Consider the following 24,157-nt stretch of genomic DNA (forward strand, 5'->3'; position numbering starts at 1 on the left):
ACTTGTAAGGGTTGTCCCAAGAGTATATGTCTAACATACGAAGACAAGAAGATAGAAGAAGTGGACAGTGTTAAATTCTTAGGATTACAGCTTGATAATAAATTCAACTGGCAGGAGCACACCACAGAACTGCTGAAGCGTCTTAACAAATCTCTGTTTGCAATGCGAATTTTGTCAGACATAGGGGATATAAAAATGAAAAAGCTGGCATACTATGCTTACTTTCATTCCATAATGTCATATGGGATTATTTTTTGGGGTAATTCATCAAGCCAAGCTAAAGTTTTCCCGGCACAAAAACTTGCAGTGAGAGTTATATGTGGTGTGAACTCAAGAACATCCTGCAGAAACCTGTTTAGAGAACTAGGGATACTAACTACTGCTTCCCATTATAGTTATTCCCTAATGAAATTTGTCATTAAAAATACACTCCTGGAAATGGAAAAAAGAACACATTGACACCGGTGTGTCAGACCGACCATACTTGCTCCGGACACTGCGAGAGGGCTGTACAAGCAATGATCACACGCACGGCACAGCGGTCACACCAGGAACCGCGGTGTTGGCCGTCGAATGGCGCTAGCTGCGCAGCATTTGTGCACCGCCGCCGTCAGTTTCAGCCAGTTTGCCGTGGCATACGGAGCTCCATCGCAGTCTTTAACACTGGTAGCATGCCGCGACAGCGTGGACGTGAACCGTATGTGCAGTTGACGGACTTTGAGCGAGGGCGTATAGTGGGCATGCGGGAGGCCGGGTGGACGTACCGCCGAATTGCTCAACACGTGGGGCGTGAGGTCTCCACAGTACATCGATGTTGTCGCCAGTGGTCGGCGGAAGGTGCACGTGCCCGTCGACCTGGGACCGGACCGCAGCGACGCACGGATGCACGCCAAGACCGTAGGATCCTACGCAGTGCCGTAGGGGACCGCACCGCTCCTGGGGTATCGGCGAGGACCATTCGCAACCGTCTCCATGAAGCTGGGCTACGGTCCCGCACACCGTTAGGCCGTCTTCCGCTCACGCCACAACATCGTGCAGCCCGCCTCCAGTGGTGTCGCGACAGGCGTGAATGGAGGGACGAATGGAGACGTGTCGTCTTCAGCGATGAGAGTCGCTTCTGCCTTGGTGCCAATGATGGTCGTATGCGTGTTTGGCGCCGTGCAGGTGAGCGCCACAATCAGGACTGCATACGACCGAGGCACACAGGGCCAACACCCGGCATCATGGTGTGGGGAGCGATCTCCTACACTGGCCGTACACCACTGGTGATCGTCGAGGGGACACTGAATAGTGCACGGTACATCCAAACCGTCATCGAACCCATCGTTCTACCATTCCTAGACCGGCAAGGGAACTTGCTGTTCCAACAGGACAATGCACGTCCGCATGTATCCCGTGCCACCCAACGTGCTCTAGAAGGTGTAAGTCAACTACCCTGGCCAGCAAGATCTCCGGATCTGTCCCCCATTGAGCATGTTTGGGACTGGATGAAGTGTCGTCTCACACGGTCTGCACGTCCAGCACGAACGCTGGTCCAACTGAGGCGCCAGGTGGAAATGGCATGGCAAGCCGTTCCACAGGACTACATCCAGCATCTCTACGATCGTCTCCATGGGAGAATAGCAGCCTGCATTGCTGCGAAAGGTGGATATACACTGTACTAGTGCCGACATTGTGCATACTCTGTTGCCTGTGTCTATGTGCCTGTGGTTCTGTCAGTGTGATCATGTGATGTATCTGACCCCAGGAATGTGTCAATAAAGTTTCCCCTTCCTGGGACAATGAATTCACGGTGTTCTTATTTCAATTTCCAGGAGTGTATATCAGTTTTTCAAACCCACAGCTCAATTCATGGAATCAATACTAGAAATAAGAATAATCTTCACAAGGATTTAAAGTCACTTAGTCTTGTACAAAAAGGTGTGCATTATTCAGGAACACACATTGTCAATAACTTGCCAGCAGCCTTAAAAAGCTTAACAACCAATGAAATTCAGTTTAAGAGAAGCCTAAAGGATTTATTGGTGGCCAACTCCTTCTACTCCATTGATGAATTTCTTAGTAAAACCAACTGATTTGTATATAAGTACAACATAACTTCTGCGCAATTTCAATGCAGTAATGTGTTCATTGAAAATTTGTGTGTCTGTGTGTGTGTGTCTGTTAGTATAATCTAACTTCTGCACCATTTCGGTGCAGTAATGTGTTCATTGTAAATAAGTATTACAGTAGTTGTATTACCTTATAAATAAATAAAAACTTTTTTATTTTAAATTCAGTGCATTAGTATTTGTAAAATGACTCTAAGTGTTCATTAAAAAATGACGATCATTCCACTTGGGACCTGTGGAATGGTACATTAGCTTATTTGTTTTAGTTGTAAATATTTGTCATGTATTGTTGTTTTTCTGACATGTTCCACATCCTGGAGGACCTCCTCACTACGGATCAATTGGAATGAAAGTAAATCTAATCTAATCTAATCGGAGATTCCATCGTTCCAAACCAACAGGTTAGTGCAGTGACAATGTCTGATAGTGTAGCGTCCGTGACCCTTCCCGTTTCACGCGCAGATTGCGACGCTCTGTCCGCCAAAGTTGATGCACTGAGCGCACAGTTTGGCACACTGTTGTCACAAGGAGGTCCTAGTCGCTACAGAGGATGTAGCCGCAAACGATCTAGGAGCCGTTCCTCGACTCAGTCTGTATCAGATGCTGGTCCAACCACTTGCTGGTACCATAGAAAATTTGGTGAGCAAGCTAAAAAGAAGAACAGTTGCTGTATGTAACTTGTAAACAACAAAACAGTAACCAGGGAACAGCATAAACATAAAAACAAAAGCTATAACTCCAAGGAGTAGCAACAACATTATTCAGCGCTCCAAGTGCTGGATTGAAACTTGGCGGTTTACGCCATTCATTTGTTATAGTGCAGTCACTGAATTCGAGTCATAACTGTATCTATGGATGGCGCGAATGGAACTAACGTGCGCGGACACAGCAATCGACATGAGTAGCGGTCGCTACAACCTCCTGTTCCACTATGTCCTGTTCCATTGATGGCTTATGCAAACATCTCGTTCCGTTTCGCCATCAAATGTGAATCGACCTTTATACACAATTGCCTTCCGAAAAGCATAATAGGTATAACCTGAGGAAGTTTGTACATCGAGATAATAATCATCAAGCACTAAAGATAGGTAATCCTACAATTAGACTTAAGAAAAACACTCTAGTTATGTATTTTCACGTATAAAGCTATTTAATACGTTATTTTCACTGGTACATAACTTTACGCTAGAGGTGTTTAAAAATAAAGAACACTAACTGCTGAAAGAAAAATATTCTTAAGCACTCAAAGAATTTGAAAACTAATCTAAAAGTAATCTGAGTTACTGAGTACTTCATAAGGCTAATTGCACCTTTATTCAATAAATTTGGCTTTGCTTTTGTATATCGTTCTTTTATATTTATGCTTGCATCGGTTCATTAAGTTTGTATCATTGAAACGTATTTCATTTCAAGTTAACTGTTCTCGGAGTTTTGTACAGCGTCCTCTTCTCCAGAATTTACTTTCGATACCTGGACAGCAAAAATAAAATATGTCTCACAGAACTTTAAATGCTCTACCGTGCCTTGTCAACTGGTCGCAGCTCAGATAGTACTGCCTGTTCAGTTTCTGAGTAACGAAAATCGTCTGTGTTACATAGGTTCATAAAGGTACAAAACTAATGTCAAAATAAATTAGTAATCGTTTCAAGAGCAACTTCAAGTGTTCCTGGAAATCTGATTTCGGCACAATTTCACAGTCGCAAAGTGCGGACGCAAGTGAAGTCTTTGATAAGTAGAACCAATTGGGCGGCACTTACACTTTGACAGTTTGCCTAAGATAACTGTCATTTGTCTTTGCAGCTTCAAATCTTTGGTAATGTTATTGCGAATGTGGTGTAAGCTAATGGGTTGGAAGGGCGTGTGTTTTGTATTCTGTTATGGGAGTCGCTAACGTTTATTCTGAATATTAAATACAGACAATTACATATGTGATGACCTTCGTAGATGACTATTTTAGCTATTTCTCTTTTTTGAACGTGATACAGCATCATGTTGGTCAATTGTTTAATGAAATTTTTAGTGCATTTAACATAACCTCCACTACACCTTTGACGGCTAATTTGTCGTCGAGGTATGCAACGGATATTCTTGACAGTCTGATTAACTGGCTAGCATTTGATGAATTTCAGATAAAGTTGTTAAATGGTTTCTTGTTCATACTTGTGGCAAATTTGGTACTTATTTTCTTGTCTTGGAGAGTGTACGGAGAACAAATATCAGAGCGATTTTTGAAACCAGGTTAGTAGGGTTGACGGCAGTTGCAAGATTTTTATGACTGTGTCACTGTAGTGTTGTCATGGTATTAATGTTTTGATCTGCACAAGAAGGTCCAGCGGTGTAGTCTTCTAGAATATTTTTAAAGCAGTGAAATTGAATTTTTTAGTATATAACACTAACTTACGGTATTTACAGCATGAGCATATTAGCCCCTTTCCAGCAATGTTTTTCCGTGATTATTGTGATGTTTTCTATAATACTTAGTACTACATAGTCCTATCTTGCTTAACTAGGCACCAGAAATTGCTCTTGCCTAATGTGATTTTTAGACATAAAACTAGTGATAGAATTCTAAAATGTTATTTCACAGAACTAAAAATGGGTATATACATTTTTTCTTTTTATTTATTTTTAACATACAATTGCAGTTAGCCTAATTAAAATTTGTAAGAAAATGCAGAATTTAAAAAAAATGAAATTCACCTGTAGAGACATGGCCTGCTTACTTACCATGCACGACATAACCGGTGCCATTCAAAAACAAATAATTTTTTATTTTTTCTGATTTTCTTCCGTAGCCTAAATGTTATTGATACAGTCTTTCTCTCTGTCATCCTCACTGAAAACAGTTTTGCTCCTTTGATATGCACTGTATCTTGAAAAGTTAGTCTTTCTTTCCTGTTTTTGTTGCTGTCCAATCACTGATACTCATCATAGGCTGATTGCAATTTTTTTTTTTTTTTTTTTTTTTTTTTTACTCCTTGAGCTTTGAAGCCATGCAGCCATATATATGATTTTGAACCCAGAAGCTTGCCTTTTGTGGGCTTTGTTCTTACCAACTGAGCTATCCAGGCAAAACTCATAACCTGTCCTCAGTTTCACTTCTATTATTTCCCTCCTATGCTTAGAAACAACTGTGTTACAGAGAAATGGTTTTGCCACAGACTATTGGTTGTTTTGAGAATGAATGCTGTGTTATTAAAGTCTGGAAAGTAGCATAGAGGTGCTAAAAGAAGTGAAGTTGTGAGGACAAGTTGTAAGGCATGCATAGATGGCTTAGTCAATAAAACATTGCCTGTAAAAGACAAGGTTTGAGTCCAAATCAGTTTGGCACACAGTCTTAATCTGTCAAGAAGTTTCACAACAGCGCACATGTGCTGCAGACTGGTGAAAAACCCATTCTGAAAAGTTGATGGCTGATTGGACATTGTACAAAGTGATTATAAAAAAAATTGTCATTTTCTTCCATCATCATTATTTAATTTTTATTTCAGCACTGACATGATGTATGAATTATGAGAAAGCATTGTGGCATGCCCGTGTAATCCTTTTTTTTATTGAATTGGCTTCTGGCTGTTAAGTACATTGTAACTGCCTTCTTCAGATGTAAATGGTGGAGATTTATTTTTTAAAATGGGTTGCAGTGTAATTATAAGGCCATTGCAGACAGGCACTATGAAAAGAATACTATCGCATTCGGGAGGACAATGGTTCAATCCCTTGGTCCAGCCATACTGATTTAGGTTTTTCGTGATTTCTCTAAATCGCTCCAAGCAAATGCCAGGATGGTTCCTTGGAAAGGGCATGGCCGACTTCTTTTCCAAATCCGATGAGACCGATGACCGCACTGTCTCGTCTCCTGCCCCAAAAACAACCCAGCCCAAAAGAATACTAGAAATATTTAAGCTTTTGGACAGTCATCCGTCAGAAGTAGAATCTCTCTCTCTCTCTCTCTCTCTCTCTCTCTCTCTCTCTCTCTCTCTCTCTCTCTCACACAGACACACACACACACACACACACACACACACACACACACACACACACACACAAAAAGAGCTATTGCACAAAGTTACATATTGGACCTTCTTGAAATCTTGATTGTGGTGACAGACTGAGCTGCAGACAGCCTGAGGTCTAGTTTAGCTTGGAAGGTGACCATTTGGTTGTGAGTTGGTGCAGCCAACAAATTTGAAAGTAGAAAATCTGATTGTGGTAACAAATTGACTGGTAGTGAAGCCTAATGTTTATGTCCATGCCGTATTGAAAATTGTTCGAAAATTGAGATACTTCTAGTTCTTGTTTCATTCTGCCTGTCTGTGAGTCAACACCTCCTTTATGTGTTGAGCAGCGATCTTTCCTTTCCATATTGCTTTTATTCCATCCTGGACTTTACATTGTTTTCAGTTATTTACTTTTTGTAGAAAGTATATCTCACAGTTTCTTGCAAGATGTGTTCTTTTGTTTAGGTCCTGATTTTATGTTGCCACATTGTAGGGATAGAGAGAATTCATTTACAACTTTTCATTCATCATCAAGATTTAATTCCATTGTGGCCCCAAGAATAGCAGCTGAACTATTTAGCTTGACCAAAAATATATATTTTTTTTTTTGCATGCATTAGCCATTTTGAACATCTTTTACTCTAGGCAAGAAATGTGATAGTCATGAACAGATTGCATGAAGTGTACATCTACATACATTGTCTGCAAGCCACTGTATGTTGTGTGACGGAGGGTACCCTGTACCACTACTAGTCTATATACCTTTGTACAAGTACTAATCTCGTTGAGCCTATCTTCATGGTCATTACGCAAAATGTATGTTGGCGGCCGTAGAAACGCTCTGCAATCAGCATCAAATGCCGATTCTGTAAATTTTCTCAGTAGTGATCCTCAAAAGAGCGACATCTTCCGTCTAGTGATTCTCATTTGAGTTCCTGAAACATGCCCGTAATACTTGCATGTTGTTTGAACCTTCCTGTAGCAAATCTAGCAGCCTGCCTCTGAATTGCAACGTCTTCCTCTAATCCAACCTGATGCAGATCCCAAAACTCAAATAGTACTGAGCAGTGAGTCCCATTTGTGTACTGTATTTGGTCTTCTTTGCAGACAAGCCACCCTTTTCCAGGATTCTCCCTGTGAACCTAAGTCGACCATTTGCCTTCCCCTTTACAGTTCTTAGGTGTTCATTCCATTTCATACTGCTTTGCAGTATTATGCCTAGATTTTTAACCGGCGTGACTGTGTCAAGCAGCAGACTATTAATACTGTATTTGAACATTATGGGTTTGTTTTTAATACTCGCCTGCTTTAACTTAAATTTTTCTTCATGTAGAATTAGCTGTCATTTATTGCATTAACTACAAATTTTGTCTGTCATCTTATACACTCTTACAATCACCCAACAGCGACATTTTCCCATACACCACTGTGTCATCAGCAAACAGCCACAGACTCCTGCGTAGATTGTCCGTCATATTATTTATGTATATAAAATCTATAAGGTGAATGTTTCATAACAGATTTTTCATTGCTGGTGATTGTCAGGTAGCTTCTGTCTTTACTAAAATGTTGTTTCAGAACCTGAGTTGTTCAAGATTTTTGTTATCGGTACTGAAGACTGTTTCTGTTTGTAGGAGTTTTTAATGCTCAGATGTGTTGTATTAACTTTCCATCCAAAGATGATGATGTAAAGAGCTTCCTGATAAATAACTTCCTTATAAAATTAAAAAAAAAGTGAAGGTAACTAACAATTAAAATTACAGCATTATTCTGCAAAAAGTTGTTTGATGTCTCCTCTAGCCCAGTGATCATTGTAAGGCTGCTATTTGGATCCAGCTGTCTGAAACAATGATTTCTAGTAGAGAGTTGACTTAATGAGTGTTACGCCTACTTGGAACAGTCTGGACACAACAGCAATCAATGTGTTCGAAAGTGAAAACATAGAGAAAATAGTTGACTAGTTGTAGATCATGGCACTGAGGTTATAGGCAACATCAACGGAAGGTAGGCGGCCTACATGAGGCATTTCTGTATATAGTGGCCTTTTTTCACATCACTGTGGTCTGTGATGATACTAACTTTTATGTAATTTTATATTCATACATAATTACCACAATTTTGTTTCTCAAGGAATACCTCATACATGACTTTACAGCTTCTGTAAAAGGAATAAACCCACTGTAGATAGCTTGGTTCTTTGCTGTTTATTTCTAGATACTATTATAATTTTTGCTCCTATTCCAGGATTTCAACCACCTGCCTTCAAATAAAACTGGTTCTGGAGAAAATAGAGGACAGAGCAATAAATGCAGGTGTTTTGCTGTTCTATTAAATAATAAAAGTTCTCAAGTATACTATCAGTAGTTTAATATATCTAAAAACAAAGTTTTAGTAGTTTATCTACTTATGACTCCCAAAATGTTGTGATTATAAAAACCACTTCTATATGCCTAGTATTGCTTTTCACCTTACATACCTTTTGCTCTTCAGTATATGTTGGGTTTTTGGCTTATCATGTAGTACTGAACATCATGATGAGCTTAGACTTCTAAAGTAAATGCATTACATCATATTTGTTATTGGTTAGTTGCACCTCTTTTAACATTTTGAAATTACTGACATTGTGTTTTTCTAAGATGTTATTTCCATTAGATTGTAATTTTGTTCCATATTGTCTGTTCTGAAAGCATAAACATTTTGGTTCAAAGTAATTTGCAGTTTTAAATTTAGCAAAATTGTCCCTGGTTTATCCAACAATCTGATTATGAATGTTATTTGAAGAGCCTGACCTCATGTTTGAAGGGAACGTTACTGAATCCTTGAATGTATCAGTTTAAAAATTAGTGGTAAACATAGATGGTTAAAGATTCATGTATTCTTTATTTGGTTCATCTCACATATAAAATTTGCTTAGTTGCTCTCAAAATATTACCATTTACGAATTACTAACTTGTATAGTGGCTTAAATTTAATAAAAGTTGTCTTAGCATTCTTTGACAGTACCCATGCTAAGAGTAAATCATACAGTACTTAAAATTAACAACAGAAGTCATTTATACTGCATATGCAAATAGTTTTAATGAAAAATTAGACCATAGAACAGAAGGAACTGCCTTGGTGCAAACTTGTGACTAGCTCTCTCTCATAATAACTGCGTTATGGACAAAATAAGTGGTAACTGCCATGTGCAGTTTGTTGGGAGGGTATGACTGCCTCTGGTCCTCACCATATTGTTAGCAGCTGAGGGAAGTAAATTGCACTCTAGCACTGTACAACTGGCTGAAGAACTATAGCCAGGACTGAGACTGAGCATCCTCCAGGAAGTTACATTTAGCCAAAGGACTAACAAAAGCTGTTCACAAGGCTACATCTCTGGTCTTGTGTTCTGGGATTTGGTGTTAGATCACTCCAAATGAATGTGGCTGATGAGAGTGATGGCAAAGGCAATTCCCATTTACAGTTGCTCCCGTTGTTCACCATGCCAAGAGTCAACTTAGCTTGTGTGGACGGTCGTGAAGCAGTCAAAGGTCTCCTGGTGTGCAATTTATTTGCTCTTGGTAAAGATAAGCTCAAACAGTCTGGGAACATAACATATTTGTAAGTGTTGCCATGTAATAATGAAGAGTGCCTACAAAAACACTTACGGCCTGTGCATATACAGATACGAGTTATCAATGCGAACAATAAAACTGTGTAATGGGGCTATTATAACTCCCACAATCACCTGTGTCTAGTTAGCCAGTACTTAGTAACTTTTTTGTGTTAGAAATGGACAGTACTGGCTAGTGGAAACAACAGCAGGGGGGATGGGGAAGTAGTAAAGTGTGCATTAAATGTAATAACTGTAGCAGTATTTTTACCAATGGTGATAGTTTCACTATTATTTAAAAGATGTGAATGTTGATATAGGACCATGTAGAATACTAGATAGTGGGCTGTAATTTAAAATATAAGTCAAATTTCTGTATAATTTTTGCATAGTTTTGAGGTAGAATTTTTATATATCACTATTGCACTTTCAGGCACTGTAGCAGAACAAACTGAGAAAAAGAAAGGGCATCTCTTGGATAGATCTTTAATGCATTGTAGCATTGAAACTGTACATTTGCGGAATAAGCGAATATAAATACAGAATCCACTAAATACGCCTCACAATAACTCTGGGTTCAGTATGGGGTGGCGGTGAGATGGGTGCACTGCTGTGGCCTGTTATGCGGTTGCGAACTGCTGAGGGCTACGGCAGGACAAAGCCTCTACATTGTTTCTAGGTCCCTGGTTCAATACGCAATACACACAAATACACCTCAATAGCTTCAGACATTATGGAATTGAGATTGCACTGTATGCTGTGATTTTGTTACACATCCTGGGCACAGGACGCATGATCTCCTCAGCCAATCAGAATACAGAATGAGTGCACATTACATGTCATGTAATCAGCCAATCGCATCATCACATTTTCAATGTGTGAACACGCAAACAATGAAAACATTTTAAGAATGGAATGCAAATAAAGTATATACTCCATTGTAATGTACAAAATATTCAGTACCAAGCATAGCAATGCTGCTGTTGTGGTCTTCAGTCCAGAGACTGGTTTGATGCAGCTATCCATGCTACTCTATCCTGTGCAAGGTTCTTCATCTCCCAGTGCCTACTGTAACCTACATCCTCTGAATCTGTTTAATGTATTCATCTCTTGGTCTCCCTCTACAATTTTTACCCTCTACACTGCCCTCCAATACTAAATTGGTGATCCCTTGATGCCTCAGAATATGCCCTACCAACTGATCGCTGTAACATACCTGTAATGTTTAGGAAATTGAAGGTGCCAGTTTCTCCAGAAGGCAAAGAATTGTAGTGACTAGTCGTGCTTGCATCATTCTTCGAAAGAGTTACTGCTTTACATTCCTGCTGGGCAGGTGAAATTGACCTGCCTCAAAACAAAAAAAAGTAATATTTCTTTATGGTGATGTTTCATATTCAGCTAAGTAACTCATGAAATGTTTGTTCTCTTTGCCATATTGTGTAATGGTACCTCTGATGTACTGCCATATTCTGTCCACATTCTGTGTGTGAACAGAAAGATCATTTGCATCTACGAAGTTCAGACTGTTTCACTTTAAGGTGCTGAAAACCTTTGGTATCTTGAGTGTTGTATGAACTGAAGGAGTCACTGATAATCATTGTCCCAGGGAGGATCTTTTATTTTATTTTTGTGAACAACACTTCCTTGGTCCGAAATTCAGTGGGAAGCATTTTTCGACCCTCTTGAATTTCACCAAGCACCCAATTTTGTAGAATTTCCCCAAATTTATTTGTTTTATTTTCCTAAATTTCACTCTGCCAAGTCATAGCCAAACTCTGAAAATACAGCCAAAAGCAACTTAACCACATTCCTGGAAATCATGACGTATTCATAGAATAATTCTTTGTAATAACAAAGAATATAAAAGTCACTTCATTCTGAGCAATTTAACCCTAGATCACTAAACTCTCCTCGAATTTACAATAGCAGTTGATACCAATTCATGATTATTGTCAGTATAGTGTGCAAGATAGGACATTTTGTATATGACATACCACTGGAGATCTTGTAATTAAATAGTACATATACTATAAATTATGATATCCTTGATATAAAATATGGAGTAGTAAAATTTACAGTGGTGTAATAACAATGTCGCAATGTCACCCCCCCACCCCTCTTTAATGTTCTCAGATTAAGTTCTGTTACCTCCAAGTAGTACCATACCTTGGAAATAACGATATATAACATATTCAGATTAAAACAGCCTACATTTGCTCAAAAAGAGTAGTAGTGTCATTGCCTCATTCGCATCAATTTAAGATGTCATGTCACATCCCAGCCTAACCATACCTCTGATGAAAAAAAGAAAAAAAAATCAAAACCAAAATTATATATGAAGCCATAGCTCTACTTATTTCTATACTATATGTATTTTAATTTGGGTGTGTGCATAAAGAAATAGTCACACTGTCGTTGGCTGAATTGGTCATGTCCACTATGCTCACTGTAATTGCCTAACTAGATAACATGTCCTGTGCTCATCCCCCTGCGGGTCCGGGGCTTAGAATAGGCCTGAGGTATTCCTGCCTGCAGTAAGAGGCGGCTAAAAGGAGTCTCTCAAGTTTTGGCCTTTGTGATGGTCCTCTGTAGGGTTTGACCTCCATTTTTCAAAATTTTCCCAAAGAGTGAGCCAATTGGGGAAGGGCGCCTTACATGGTGCATCGTGTCCATTATGCACTGAGACCTATCGCATCCTTCGTTGATGTGGATCTGCACTTCTGCTCATTCTCCAACTGTTGGGTGAGGTCACACTCGTGGGTGCATATTTTTCCATCAACTGTGCAGTATCGTTTTCCACGCTGACGATGATAATTGACTTGTTTGCTTGGTTACACCTGATATCCAGCACGGTAGCCAGTCCGTTGTGGTGGGGCCGCCATGTACCGTGGTGATTGTAGCCCCCTGACCACACAGGGATCGCACTGCTGATGCTTGCGCCGTTAACTCCCCATGTCTGCCAAGGGGTAGATGTCCATCCCCCTGGGGCATCGGGACCTCTGCAATGGCCATCCTGCCAGGTGGCCTTTGCTGCAGCTGGGTGGCACTCGTGCGGCCCTGGTTGAAGTGGGTGGCCTCTGGGTGGATGAAACGCGATGAAGCATAGTACATCATCTCTTGCTGGTGGTCAAACATCAGCAGTCTCTAAGCGTTCATGGGCTCAATTCAGTGCACAGAAGTATGACTCCAAATTGTTCCCCCTCTCTGGCCACACCATGGGAGGAACGTCAGACTAAGGATGGCAGCGGCTCTTATTCGCCCCGGTACCTTGTATGTTCGAGAGCTGATGGGGAATCTTTCATGATGATGAAGCCTCAGTTTTTTGTTGAGCATTTAGAGGACAAGTTTGGGGAGGTGGAATGCTTGTCCAAAATATCTGGGTCAGTCTTGATCAAAACAGCATTCTCTGCCCAGTCATGGGTGTTACATGCTTGCGGGCAATTTAAATGTTGGAAGTTCGGTCATATGTCTTCCCACTGTACTTTCAGTGTCACATCGAGATTGTGGACGCCCATCACATCCCAATACTCCACATGCCCCACCTCCCATCTGTGTCAACTGTAAAGAGCACCATCCGCCTTGCTCACCAGACTGCAGGATTCTACAGAAAGGAAAATCATGGAGTACAAGACCCTGAACCAACTGACCTACACTGAGCCTAAGAAGAAATTTTAATGCCTACATACTGTACGCATGACATCGTCTTACGCCGCCGCTACAACAGTTCTAGCCCCATCAGCTCTGCCAACCCCAGTCACCTCTCAGAGCCAGAAGACTGCACCTGTCCCCTTGATGGTGGGAGGCACTTCCCTCCCTGTTGCTCCTGCACCACCTACTTCAGGAGCAACACCCTCCCAACAATTGGGGACGTCCGTCCCTACTTCTAAGCCAGAGAAGTGCACAACTTCTTAGGTTGTCTTCGCTAGGAAGGTGTCCCTTCCCAGATTTCTGTTAGTGGGAAAGATGACACCTGCCAGTGGCTGAAGAGCCCAAAAGCAGCTGATTGCAGGACTTCATGTTCATCCTCAGTCCTGGAGACTGAATCAGTGAAGTCCTCCCAGCCAGGGAAACCAAAGGACCAGCGAGAGAAATCCAAAAAGGAAGGTCCCCAAGACCAAGGGAATTGCGGTGGCACCCATACCACTGCTACCTCCGAGCTCTGTGTCTGCAGATGAAATGGAGATTCTGGCATCCGCTGAGGACCTAGATCTTGCTGGACCCTCAGGCACAATGGATACAAACTGCTCAGGCAAAAAGTCCGTGGCAACAGGTGACCCTGAGGCATAAAGTGCCTCATTGAGTGTTCCATGCCATCCCAGTGTCACGATGACGTCATCCTCCAGTGAAATTGCGGCAGCTTTTTCCACCTCCTGGCTGAGCTACGGCAACTGTTAAGCTTTACAACTGCTTTCTGCATTGCCCTCCAGGAAACCTGGTTCCTGGTGATGTGGAATCCTGTGCTCCGGGGCTATAAGGGATACTACAGGAACCGTAGCGATTGTAATCATGTTCAGGTGGAGTTTGCGTTTATGTCCTAAACTCAGTCTGTAGTGAACCTGTGCCCCTTCAAACCCCTCTTTAAGCTGTGGTTGTCAGAATAAGGACGATGCAGGAATTAACTGTCTGCAGTGTATATCTTCCTCCAGATGGTGTAGTATCCCTGAATACATTAACTGCACTGATTGATCAACTCCCTAAACCTTTCCTACTTTTGGGAGATTTTAACGCCCATAACCCGTTGTGGGGTGGCACTGTGCTTACTGGCTGAAGCAGAGATGTCGAAACCTTACTGTCTCAGTTCGACCTCTGCCTCTTAAATACTGAGGCTGCCACACATTTCAGTGTGGCTCAAGGTAGTTACTCGGCCATTGATTTATCAAATTGCAGCCCAGGACTTCCCCCATCTGTCCACTGGAGATCAGATGACGACCTGTGTGGTAGTGACCACTTCCCCAGCGTCAAGCCCACGGACACCTGCCCAGATGGGCTCTAAACAAGGCGAACTGGAAAACTTTCACCTGTGCGGTCACCATTGAATCTCCCACACACGGGAACATCGATGTGATGGTTGAGCAGGTGACTACAACAATCGTTTCTGTGGCAGAAAACATGATCCCTCACTCTTTAGGAAGCCCCCGGCCAAAGACAGTCACTTGGTGGTTGTCGGAAGTTGCTGAAGCAATGAAGGAGCATCGGCAAGCTCTACAGTGGCATAAGCAGCACCCTTCCCTGGAGCACCTCATACCCTTTAAACAGCTCCATGCTCACGTTGCCAGCTTATCAAACGACAGAAGCAGGAGTGTTGGGAGAGATATGTCTCGACCATTGGGCGCCATACGTCAGCTTCCCAAGTCTGGGCAAAGATCAAACATGTTTTCGGGTACCAGACCCCAACAGGTGTTCCTGGTGTTAACATAAATGGTGTGTTATCTACCGACGCAAACGCAATTGCCGAGCACTTTACCGAGCACTATGCTCGAGCCTGTGCATTGGAGAATTACCCCCCAGCCTTTTGCATTCTCAAACAGTGGCTGGAAGGGAAGTCCTCTCATTCACTACACGCCGCAGTGAATCTTCTAACACCCTATTTACAGAGTGGGAGCTCCTCAGTGCTCTACCACATTGCTCCGACACAGCTCTTGGACCAGATCAGATCCACAGTGAGATGATTAAACATCTCTCATCTGACTGCAAGCGAAATCGCCTGCTCACCTTCAACCGGATTGGGTGCGATGTTGTCATTCCATCGCAATGGCGGGAGAGCACTGTCATTCCAGTACTCAAACCTGATAAAAACCCACTTGATGTGGATAGCTATTGGCCCATCAGCCTCACCAACTTTCTTTGTAAGCTGCTGGAACGTATGGTGTGTCGGCTGTTGGATTGGGTCCTGGAGTCACATGGCCTTCTGGCTCCATGTCAGGGCGGCTTCCGCCATGGTCGCTGTACAACTGATAATTTTGTGTCCCTAGAGTCTGCCATCCGAACAGCCTTTCCAGACCCCAACACCTGGTCGCCGTCTTTTTTTAATTTGCGAAAAGTGTATGACATGACCTGGCGACGACATATCCTTGCCACATTGTATGAATGGGGTCTTGGAGGCGCACTCCTGATTTTTATCCAGAATTTCCTGTCGCTTCATACTTTCTATGTCCAAGTTTGTGCCTCCCATAGTTTCCCCATATCCAGGAGAATGGGGTTCCGCACATCTCTGTATTCTCTCTTTATTTTTAGTGGCCATTAATGGTCCAGCAGCAGCTGTAGGGCCATCCGTCTCACCTTCTCTGCATGCAGACAACTTCTGCATTTCATACTACACCACTGTACTGGTGTTGCTGAGCAGCACCTATAGGGGGCCGTCCACAAGGGGCAGTCATGGGCTGTAGCCCACGGTTTCCAGTTTTCGGCCACAAAGTCAAGTGTTATGCACTTCTGTCAGCGTCTTACCGTTCATACAGAATCATAACTTTACCTTAACGACGTTCCACTCACTGTAGTGGAGACATACCGCTTCTTAGGACTGGTTTTCAATGCTTGATTGACTTGGCTTCCTCACCTCCGTCAGCTTAAGCGGAAGTGCTGGAAGCACCTCAATACCCTCTGCTGCGACGGACTCTTCAGTTACCATTAATTTTAGCTGACAACGCTTTATCGGCTAATTTAGTTTTACGTTTTATATGCAATGGTTCGTTCTATCATTCTGTATAAGTTTTAGTGCATGTCGTTTGTCCCTAATGCTTTTGGGGTGGATGTTTTAATGTGTCGCAAAGTGGCTGGCTTTTCCCTTTAATTCTCGTGGTTGGGCAGCCACGGTCATCTGCTCTTGTTTTTACCCCTTCTACCTGTTTCGTGCTTCTATGGTTTTCTTTTTATATTTTTGTCCATAGTAGTGTTGGTTGTCTTTCTGCCATTCTACTGGTTCTTCCTTTCTCTTGTCATTGTGCTGTACATCTCCTTTCTTTTCTTCTTTCCGCTTTGTAATTATTTTACTGGGAACAAGGGACCAGAGATGGCGCAGTTGGGTCCCTTCTCCCCCCCCCCCCCCTCCCCCCCTCTTTTAAACCAACCAACCAACCAACCAACCAATCCTGTGCTCAGATTGTGTGATGAAAGCATATTGTACAATGCAATCTCGATTTCACAGTTTCCAAAGCTTTTGTGCTGTATTTGGTGGATTTTGTATTTACCCTTGCTTATTCCACAAGTATGCAGGTTCAGTGCTACAGCACATTAGAGATCTATCCAAGAGAATTCCTTTACTTCTTTATTTGTTGTGCTACTGTGCTTGAAAGTATGATACAGATATATAAAAATTTAACCCTTGACTTTCAATATGTGGGCCCACTGATTGAGGTTCAGTTTATGATTTTATCTAAATTGCTTTATAACTAATGCAGTCAAACTATGTTTCAGTTTCACTTTGTTTTTATGCAAGGCTACAAATTCCAGTTATTGAGGAAAGGGAGGGATTGTGGGAGATGATTTCCGCATTTGTACTCTTTTTTTTTTGTGTGTTATACATGCCCTCTTGGAGGTACATATGGTAAGTATAGTCTCCAACTGAATGTTGGATAATGCTTGTGGTGGGAATGTAGATTCTCCCAGAAGGACCCTATAACTGCCATATGTGTTGTCAAAGAATCAATTTCCTGTTTAACAGTGCTGTGTAGCATGAGGTGATTTATGTAGGTTATGCTACTGTGCATTTCTTGCATTTGTTATAGTAGTTATTCATTTTTGTATTCTGTATAGTGCTAACACATTTAGTGGAAAACAGGTATTACCTCTGGGACACACTGTGTCATCGCTGATTTGAAAAGTGTGCTGCAGAAGGATTGGTATAGCTTTGAAAACAGACAGTAGATGCTTGTTGTGATATAGCAGGGTGGGTTCGTCAGTTTGCAGATGGGCTACACATCTGGAGATGCATTTCAAAAGACGGTGTCTTGGTAGTGTTACCAATTGTCTTGTTACTACAAGCTGTGGGGGTGTTTCAGTGGCTCACTGGTCTCAATACAGGAACATTGTGTATTTCATATAACAAGGGTCCTGATTTAGTTGCGAATTTGAAGGTGGTGCAAACCACTGATATAAATAACAACAATAATAATTATAATCTGTAATCACAAATTGAACAGCTGGCAGTGGTTATTGAGAAGATTTCTTATGCTATTTTGTACAGTAGTAATATCCAGCCTAACAGGAATTTTCCTTTGTGTACTGTAAAGATTTGTTGCTACTCTTGTCACCAACATGACGTCTAACAACAAAAAACCCAGGAGTTACGAAGGTACCAAATTTCCGTTAGTATTGTTTAGGTAGGAAACCCAAATGTATAGCATTTCATTTCCTTCTGCAATAGTGTTAGTACATGACCTTAAGTATCTACTTCCAAATATAAATTACATAATATTGAAAGCTGTTTGTTAAGTTTAATTCTGTGTAGACCTATGAAATGGTATGAGTTATCAACAGTACTGGAGGTTTTCCACCTCAGTCTTATAACCAACATCTCTGTCACATTTTGAATGAAGTAAGTCACATTTGCCACAGTCTCGATGACAGCAGTAAAATGGAATGCTTGTCAAGAAATTGTCAGGAAATAACAGGTAACACACCATTGAAGCACTGGATAAATTTGAAATCAATATCTGCTGATAGTATTACTGTGTATCTTGAGATATGTTACTGGTAGAGACTGAAGGAATGAAATGCTCTATTAACAGCCCAAAGAAAAACTGGTGTTATTGATTTTCAAGATCATCTATAGATTTAAAGTCATCTTTCACAAAAAAGAAAAACCTAAGTAGAAATAAGAGACAGTTCTCACTGTAAGAAGTATGAGTAAATGCTAACTGGGCCAGTGAAAAATTGAGGTGCTATCAATACTGACCACTTTTTGACGTTCTAGCATCTGAGATTGATGCCATTATTTTATTGTTAAGCAGTTGAATTGGAAGTTGCTACAACACGGCCAAAAGCAAAAATGCCTACTAGCAAGTTTATCTGTGCATGAGAACTGACAGCTAGTTGACAATTTCTTGCCAAACTAAGGGAAATCATTTACCGTTTGACACCAAGCATTACATAGCTGTGGGGCGAAAAACTGACCTGGAAGTCTATTCTGTGTTGTTATAAATTTTCTGCTGATCAATTACATGATTTTTTTTTTTTTTACTTTGCACTGTGCTAAGGTACTGTGTGGATACATAACTGCTGAAGGACAGGAAAGATGCAACAAATGAACCAAAGAGCTCTAAAGCCCAAACAGTGGTTGTTATTGTATCATGTAGTAAAGTCCATAAACAATATTGAAAATTGTTAATGACTCTCAGAGACTGTAGAAAACATTTTAATCCAGCATTCTGAGACATATATAACTTAAAAAGATAGACCATTTCAGATAAACACAGTGTCTCCGTTCAGGACAAAATGTTGTTACAGTGCAGGTGGCTATTTTGTAGACTTCATTTCTAACTTGTGTTATGGGGTGATAGTGTAAGCCATTACTTGATAATTTTAGCAAACAGCATTGAAGAACCAGTGTTGACTGTAGCGTATTTTTAAATAACTGAGGGCAATGCTCACCCCATCAGCTGCATTTAGCAGGTGTCCCCTCAGGAAACTCAGTTGTTGAGGGCAGAGTTTGGAGTTAATTAGCTTGAGCATGGAGACTAGTGCAGGCTGCCAGTCCTCTATAACAGAACAGTGTGAACATGCTTATGTGGCCACTTTGTAATGTGATTGTGGAATGTTATAAATTATCTACAAGCAAGGAGTGAGCATCTTGACTTAACCACCTACAGTGTATGGATAGTAAAAACATATTAATAAAAACTAAAATCTTAAGGTTTCTAAGTGCCAGTAAGATGAATGGTTGTTGAGATATCCACTAAAAATGTTAAGAGAACCGTGAACAATAACAGTGTGTTAATTGTATCGGCAAATCTTTTTTTTTTTTTTTTTTTAATGAAAAGATTACTTGAAAAGATCTGAGTATATTGCATCATATTTCATTTTAATATATTATTGGATAATTTAAAACCATAAAAAGTTTGGAATGTTCCAGTACTGATACAAGCATACACCATTTTTGCTAGTTAAGCAGATACTAAATGGAATCAATGGGCAGTGCTCTTCTCATAGAGCAAATAGGAGCCTTTAGTGTAGGTAGTAAATAGTTATATACAACACAGGTGGGTTCGTCTCATCCTTGAGTCTGAGTGATCCGCCCTTCCTTTTTACCTTTCCTGAATCTGTCCCTCTTTCCTCCCTGCGAAAGGCAAATAGTTTCAAAAGCTGGGATAGTTCCTTGTATATTGACATTACTCTTGCTAATACTAAGTTTTTAACCCCGTGAAATTAAGTACTGAGCACCAATTCTGTCACATTTTATACTATTCTCAAGTGAAGTTTTCTTCTGACGTAATTAGGGAATGGGGTGGTTGTCATTTCAGCCCTGTAATAAGTTAAGAAAGAAATGCCTGGTGCTTCATTCTTCATCTTTGTAATAATTACTACCACCACATGGCCATCTCAAGTAGATTGTTCACTTATGAACATTTTGTGGGAAGCCTAACTTTTTTTCATCTGTTTTGTGTCAACTGTTTATTAGTTAACAAGTACTGCCTCATTGTTTTTGTTGTTCTCCTCCTCCTGTATTTGTGCTTTGATTTCTTGCACTCGAAAGCCTGGTTTATGTGTCTTTTTCTGTATTCTAATGCCTTATTGTTTCCTTTTTGGGCTTGAATGCATGAACTTTCAACAACTTTGAATATCATAATTTTAATTTTTGCAGCTACCTCCAAGACAATAGAAGAGCTGAAGAAAAGTGTGTCACTGTTGAAATTGCCCAAGGAGCATTCGCCAAGAGTTTGAGTTGGCAAAATCAAGATGGCTGATAAGATTAAGCAATTTTTCCAAAAGAAAAAAGTAGATGCAAAGTTCAAGAGAGCAGGGAAGGGATACAAACTGACCGATGAGCAACCAAGGTCAAATACAGTGACACCGAAGAGCAGTGTGCCGACGACATCACGATCTGCCCTTTCAGCGGAAGCAAGCCAAGCAGCTGCTGCTGCAATGGCTAGACTAGGTGGACAGAAGCAAGACAGTGCAACAGCCTTCACGTAAGAGAGATATTTGTTTGAACCTTTGATTGTTATCCTCAGGTATTGCGGCCTTATACATTGTAGTGTCAGTGAGTGCAGTCATAGAGTTCTGTAACCTCATTTAATAAATAATGTTGGAATTGACTATGGCTCCAAAATGATGACATGTAGAATGGGACACGCAAATGAATGAATTGCTTATTTAAGTAGCAGACATGAATGAGCAATCTTTCAACTTACCCATTCATGAAAGATCTCACACGAGAGTATCAGAAAATAAAAAGTAGCTGAAAATAATAAATATATTCCATATTTTAATAGCATTAATAAGATGATTTTTATCCTTTTCAATAGAAATGAGTATTAAAATTATCAGCCGGCTGGAGTGGCCGTGCGGTTCTAGGCGTTACAGTCTGGAGCCGAGCGACCGCTACAGTCGCAGGTTCGAATCCTGCCTTGGGCATGGATGTGTGTGATGTCCTTATGTTAGTTAGGTTTAATTAGTTCTAAGTTCTAGGCAACTGATGACCTCAGAAATTAAGTCGCATAGTGCTCAGAGCCATTAAAATTATCAACAAATATTTTGATGGGACTCATCTTCCAACAGGGTTGATAATCATACATACCTCAATGCTTGCTCGGTTTCCTCTCATATCTGGTTTAACATAAATTGTCATTGTAGAAGACACACATTTTAACATTCGTTTTCCCTTTATTTCTATCCATTTATAAAATATCCAATTACATGTTAGACATTCTTCTGCTGTCTGTCTTTTGTCATCTGTTTATCACCTTAACACTTTATTTGCTTTATCTACCAGTGTAATTTTTAATTTTGGTTCAGAGTGTCTACAGTAATATTCTTTCTTCATTACCTAATAAGTACATTATCTTTAGACTCCGTATCCTTTGCACCTTTTTGCTATGAAATAAGGTGTCATTAGTTCGGAGAAAGCCACTATTGAAAGAATAATTTTGTTCCCTTCACTTATTTAACTGGAGGACACTCTTTTTATGCTGCAGCACTGGTATGATACTTCAGCATCAGAGATGCAAAATATTTATTGTGTGTTTTTAATTTTGTTTCCTCATTCTGAAGATACTGTAGATCACAGCTGAAACTGATAATTGGAAAAAATACAACCAGTGATTGTTGTTGAGTTAAATAGTAGAAGAATAAAATAATCTTTTAGCTGAGTTTATCTGTTTCTCCATTAGTGACAATTTTTTAGGGAAGTAGATGCTATTTGTCTGTACTTGCAGCTCTGTGCACAAGATATGCACAGGGATAGGAACAAGGAGTTTTATTTTATCACCAGTTTGATATTAATTTTTTGCAAATTTCGATGTTATTTTATGCCAATTTTGGATGTTAATTTTTGCAGATTTTCATGTTATCTTCGGATTTTGATATTTTTTGCCAATTTTTGTATCAGTTCCTGAGTGTTTGTTTTTGAAGTACTGTATGTTCCTTATTCTTTGCTTATTTAAGTGCTTTTTGGTGTTATGTTGAAATTGAAGATCTGTTGGTTTAATTATAAACACCGACCTCACAAATTACATTTATTTTAAGTACTGGAAAAGGAAGTTATTTATGTTAATCCCATTAAATCTACTCAATTAAAGAGAAAATAACTCTGTGACCACACACCACTGAAAAATTTTTCAAAAGATAACATCGTCATAACTTCTAAGTTCTTCTGAACCAATATGCTTCTGGTATGCTAACACCCCAATATAGTGTGGAAACAGCCTTTTGTATACTATATAAGCCACCACAACAACATTAGACTTTTATAACATCCACACTTCCTGCTGGAATGGAAAGTTCCTTTTCCACTAAATTAAAAATGACCTTGTATCTGTTTAGAATATCTTCATGGTTGAGATCTGCCATTCCAGGTACACTTAATGGCCTATTTGCCTGTTGACATTAATAGAGTTCGTCATCCCATTGTTGAAACAACCACCTAGGGCTGTGAACATAGACTTAAATGGATTTGTGGCTGTAAGCATTTTGAACGTACTTAGAAGGTGCAAACTAGCTCATTTGTTTCTTCCTTCATTTTTGCTTGAAGGATTTTTCCAGTCATGCTTTCAGAAGCTTGCTGGTTTTGTCACCAGAAATTACTTTTCTGACAATAATGAAGGAAGCTTTTAGAATGGAATTTTCACTCTGCAGCATACTGTGCACTGAAATGAAACTTCCTTTCAGATTAAAACACAGTGTCACACAGAGACTCCATCTCAGGGCCTTTACCTTTCATGGGCAACTTCTCTACTGACTCATGACCCACCCTCTCAGCTCCACTTTCATCAGTACTTCATTTTCCTGTGAATGGTAAAGGTCCCCGAGTTCAAATCTCAGCCCAGCACACAGTTTTAATCTGCCAGGAAGTTTCAAAGCAACTTTTAATTTCAAATAAAGTTTATAATTTCATTTGGCAATGTCGTATTACCTTATACTTTTGCCCAACAAATCGTGCCAAAAATGACACAGTTTAGTGCATTAATGTGATGTATCAAGTAAACTGCATATTTTTGCAGCATGGAAGTATAAATATGAAAACCGCTATAGTAAAAGAGAATGCTGAGGATATTTATTTCAATATTTATTCAATATTAATAATATTATGAAAAGAAAAGATTGCTACTCACCATATAGCAGAGATGTTAAGTTACAGATAGGCATAACAGTAAGCTTTCGGCTAAAAAGGCTGTCATCTGAATTAGACAACCTACACACACACACACACACACACACACACACACACACACACACACACACACACACGACTGCAGTCTCTGGCTGTCGAAGCCAGACTGCGAGCAGCAGTGCATGATGGGGGAAGCAGTCTGGGTGGTTGGGGTAAGGAGGAGGCTGGAATGGGGAGGCGGAGGGATACCACGGTAGAGGTTGGAGTGGTAGAGTGCTGCTTGTGGGAGCATAGGGACAAGGTGGAGAGAAGGTAGGGCAGCTAGGTGCAGCTGGGAGGTTAGACGGAGGTGGCAGGGGTGGGGGAGCAGAAAAGGAGAGAAATGAAAAGACTGTAGGTGCATTGGTGGAACAGAGTGCTGTTTAGTGTTGGAGTGGGAACAGGGAAGGGGAGATAGGTGGGTGTAAGGCAATGGCTACCAAAGGTTGAAGCCAGGAGGATTATGGAAATATAAGAGATATTGCATGGAGAGTTGCCACCTGCACAGTTCAGAAAAGCTATTGTTGGTAGGAAGGATCCAGATGGCACGGGCTTTGAAGCAATCATTAAAATGAAGAACATTGTGTTGGGCAGTGTGCTCAGCAGCTGTGTGGTCCAGCTGTTTCGTGGCCCCAGTTTGTTGGTGGCCATTCAT

General features: G+C 40.6%; 1 protein-coding gene and 1 long non-coding RNA gene across 3 annotated transcripts in view; one reads left to right on the plus strand and one right to left on the minus strand.

The window, feature by feature from the left end:
* The window catches only part of LOC126263214 (uncharacterized), a 110,914-nt gene that overhangs the window by 21,361 nt on the left and 65,396 nt on the right, over positions 1 to 24,157 (minus strand). For both annotated transcript variants that reach the window (XR_007546866.1, XR_007546865.1), the window contains exon 3: positions 19,287 to 19,393. This is a non-coding gene — a long non-coding RNA (uncharacterized LOC126263214). The remainder of the gene's footprint in view (positions 1 to 19,286; positions 19,394 to 24,157) is intronic.
* The window catches only part of LOC126263213 (UBX domain-containing protein 6), a 77,059-nt gene continuing 57,120 nt past the window's right edge, over positions 4,219 to 24,157 (plus strand). Inside the window, exons 1-3 of the mRNA XM_049960284.1 lie at positions 4,219 to 4,349; positions 8,354 to 8,421; positions 20,497 to 20,824. Of these exons, the coding sequence (XP_049816241.1) occupies positions 20,592 to 20,824 (233 nt within the window). The 5' untranslated portion in view covers positions 4,219 to 4,349; positions 8,354 to 8,421; positions 20,497 to 20,591. The remainder of the gene's footprint in view (positions 4,350 to 8,353; positions 8,422 to 20,496; positions 20,825 to 24,157) is intronic.

Source organism: Schistocerca nitens, chromosome 6 (assembly GCF_023898315.1).
Source record: "Schistocerca nitens isolate TAMUIC-IGC-003100 chromosome 6, iqSchNite1.1, whole genome shotgun sequence".
NCBI classification, from domain to species: domain Eukaryota; kingdom Metazoa; phylum Arthropoda; class Insecta; order Orthoptera; family Acrididae; genus Schistocerca; species Schistocerca nitens.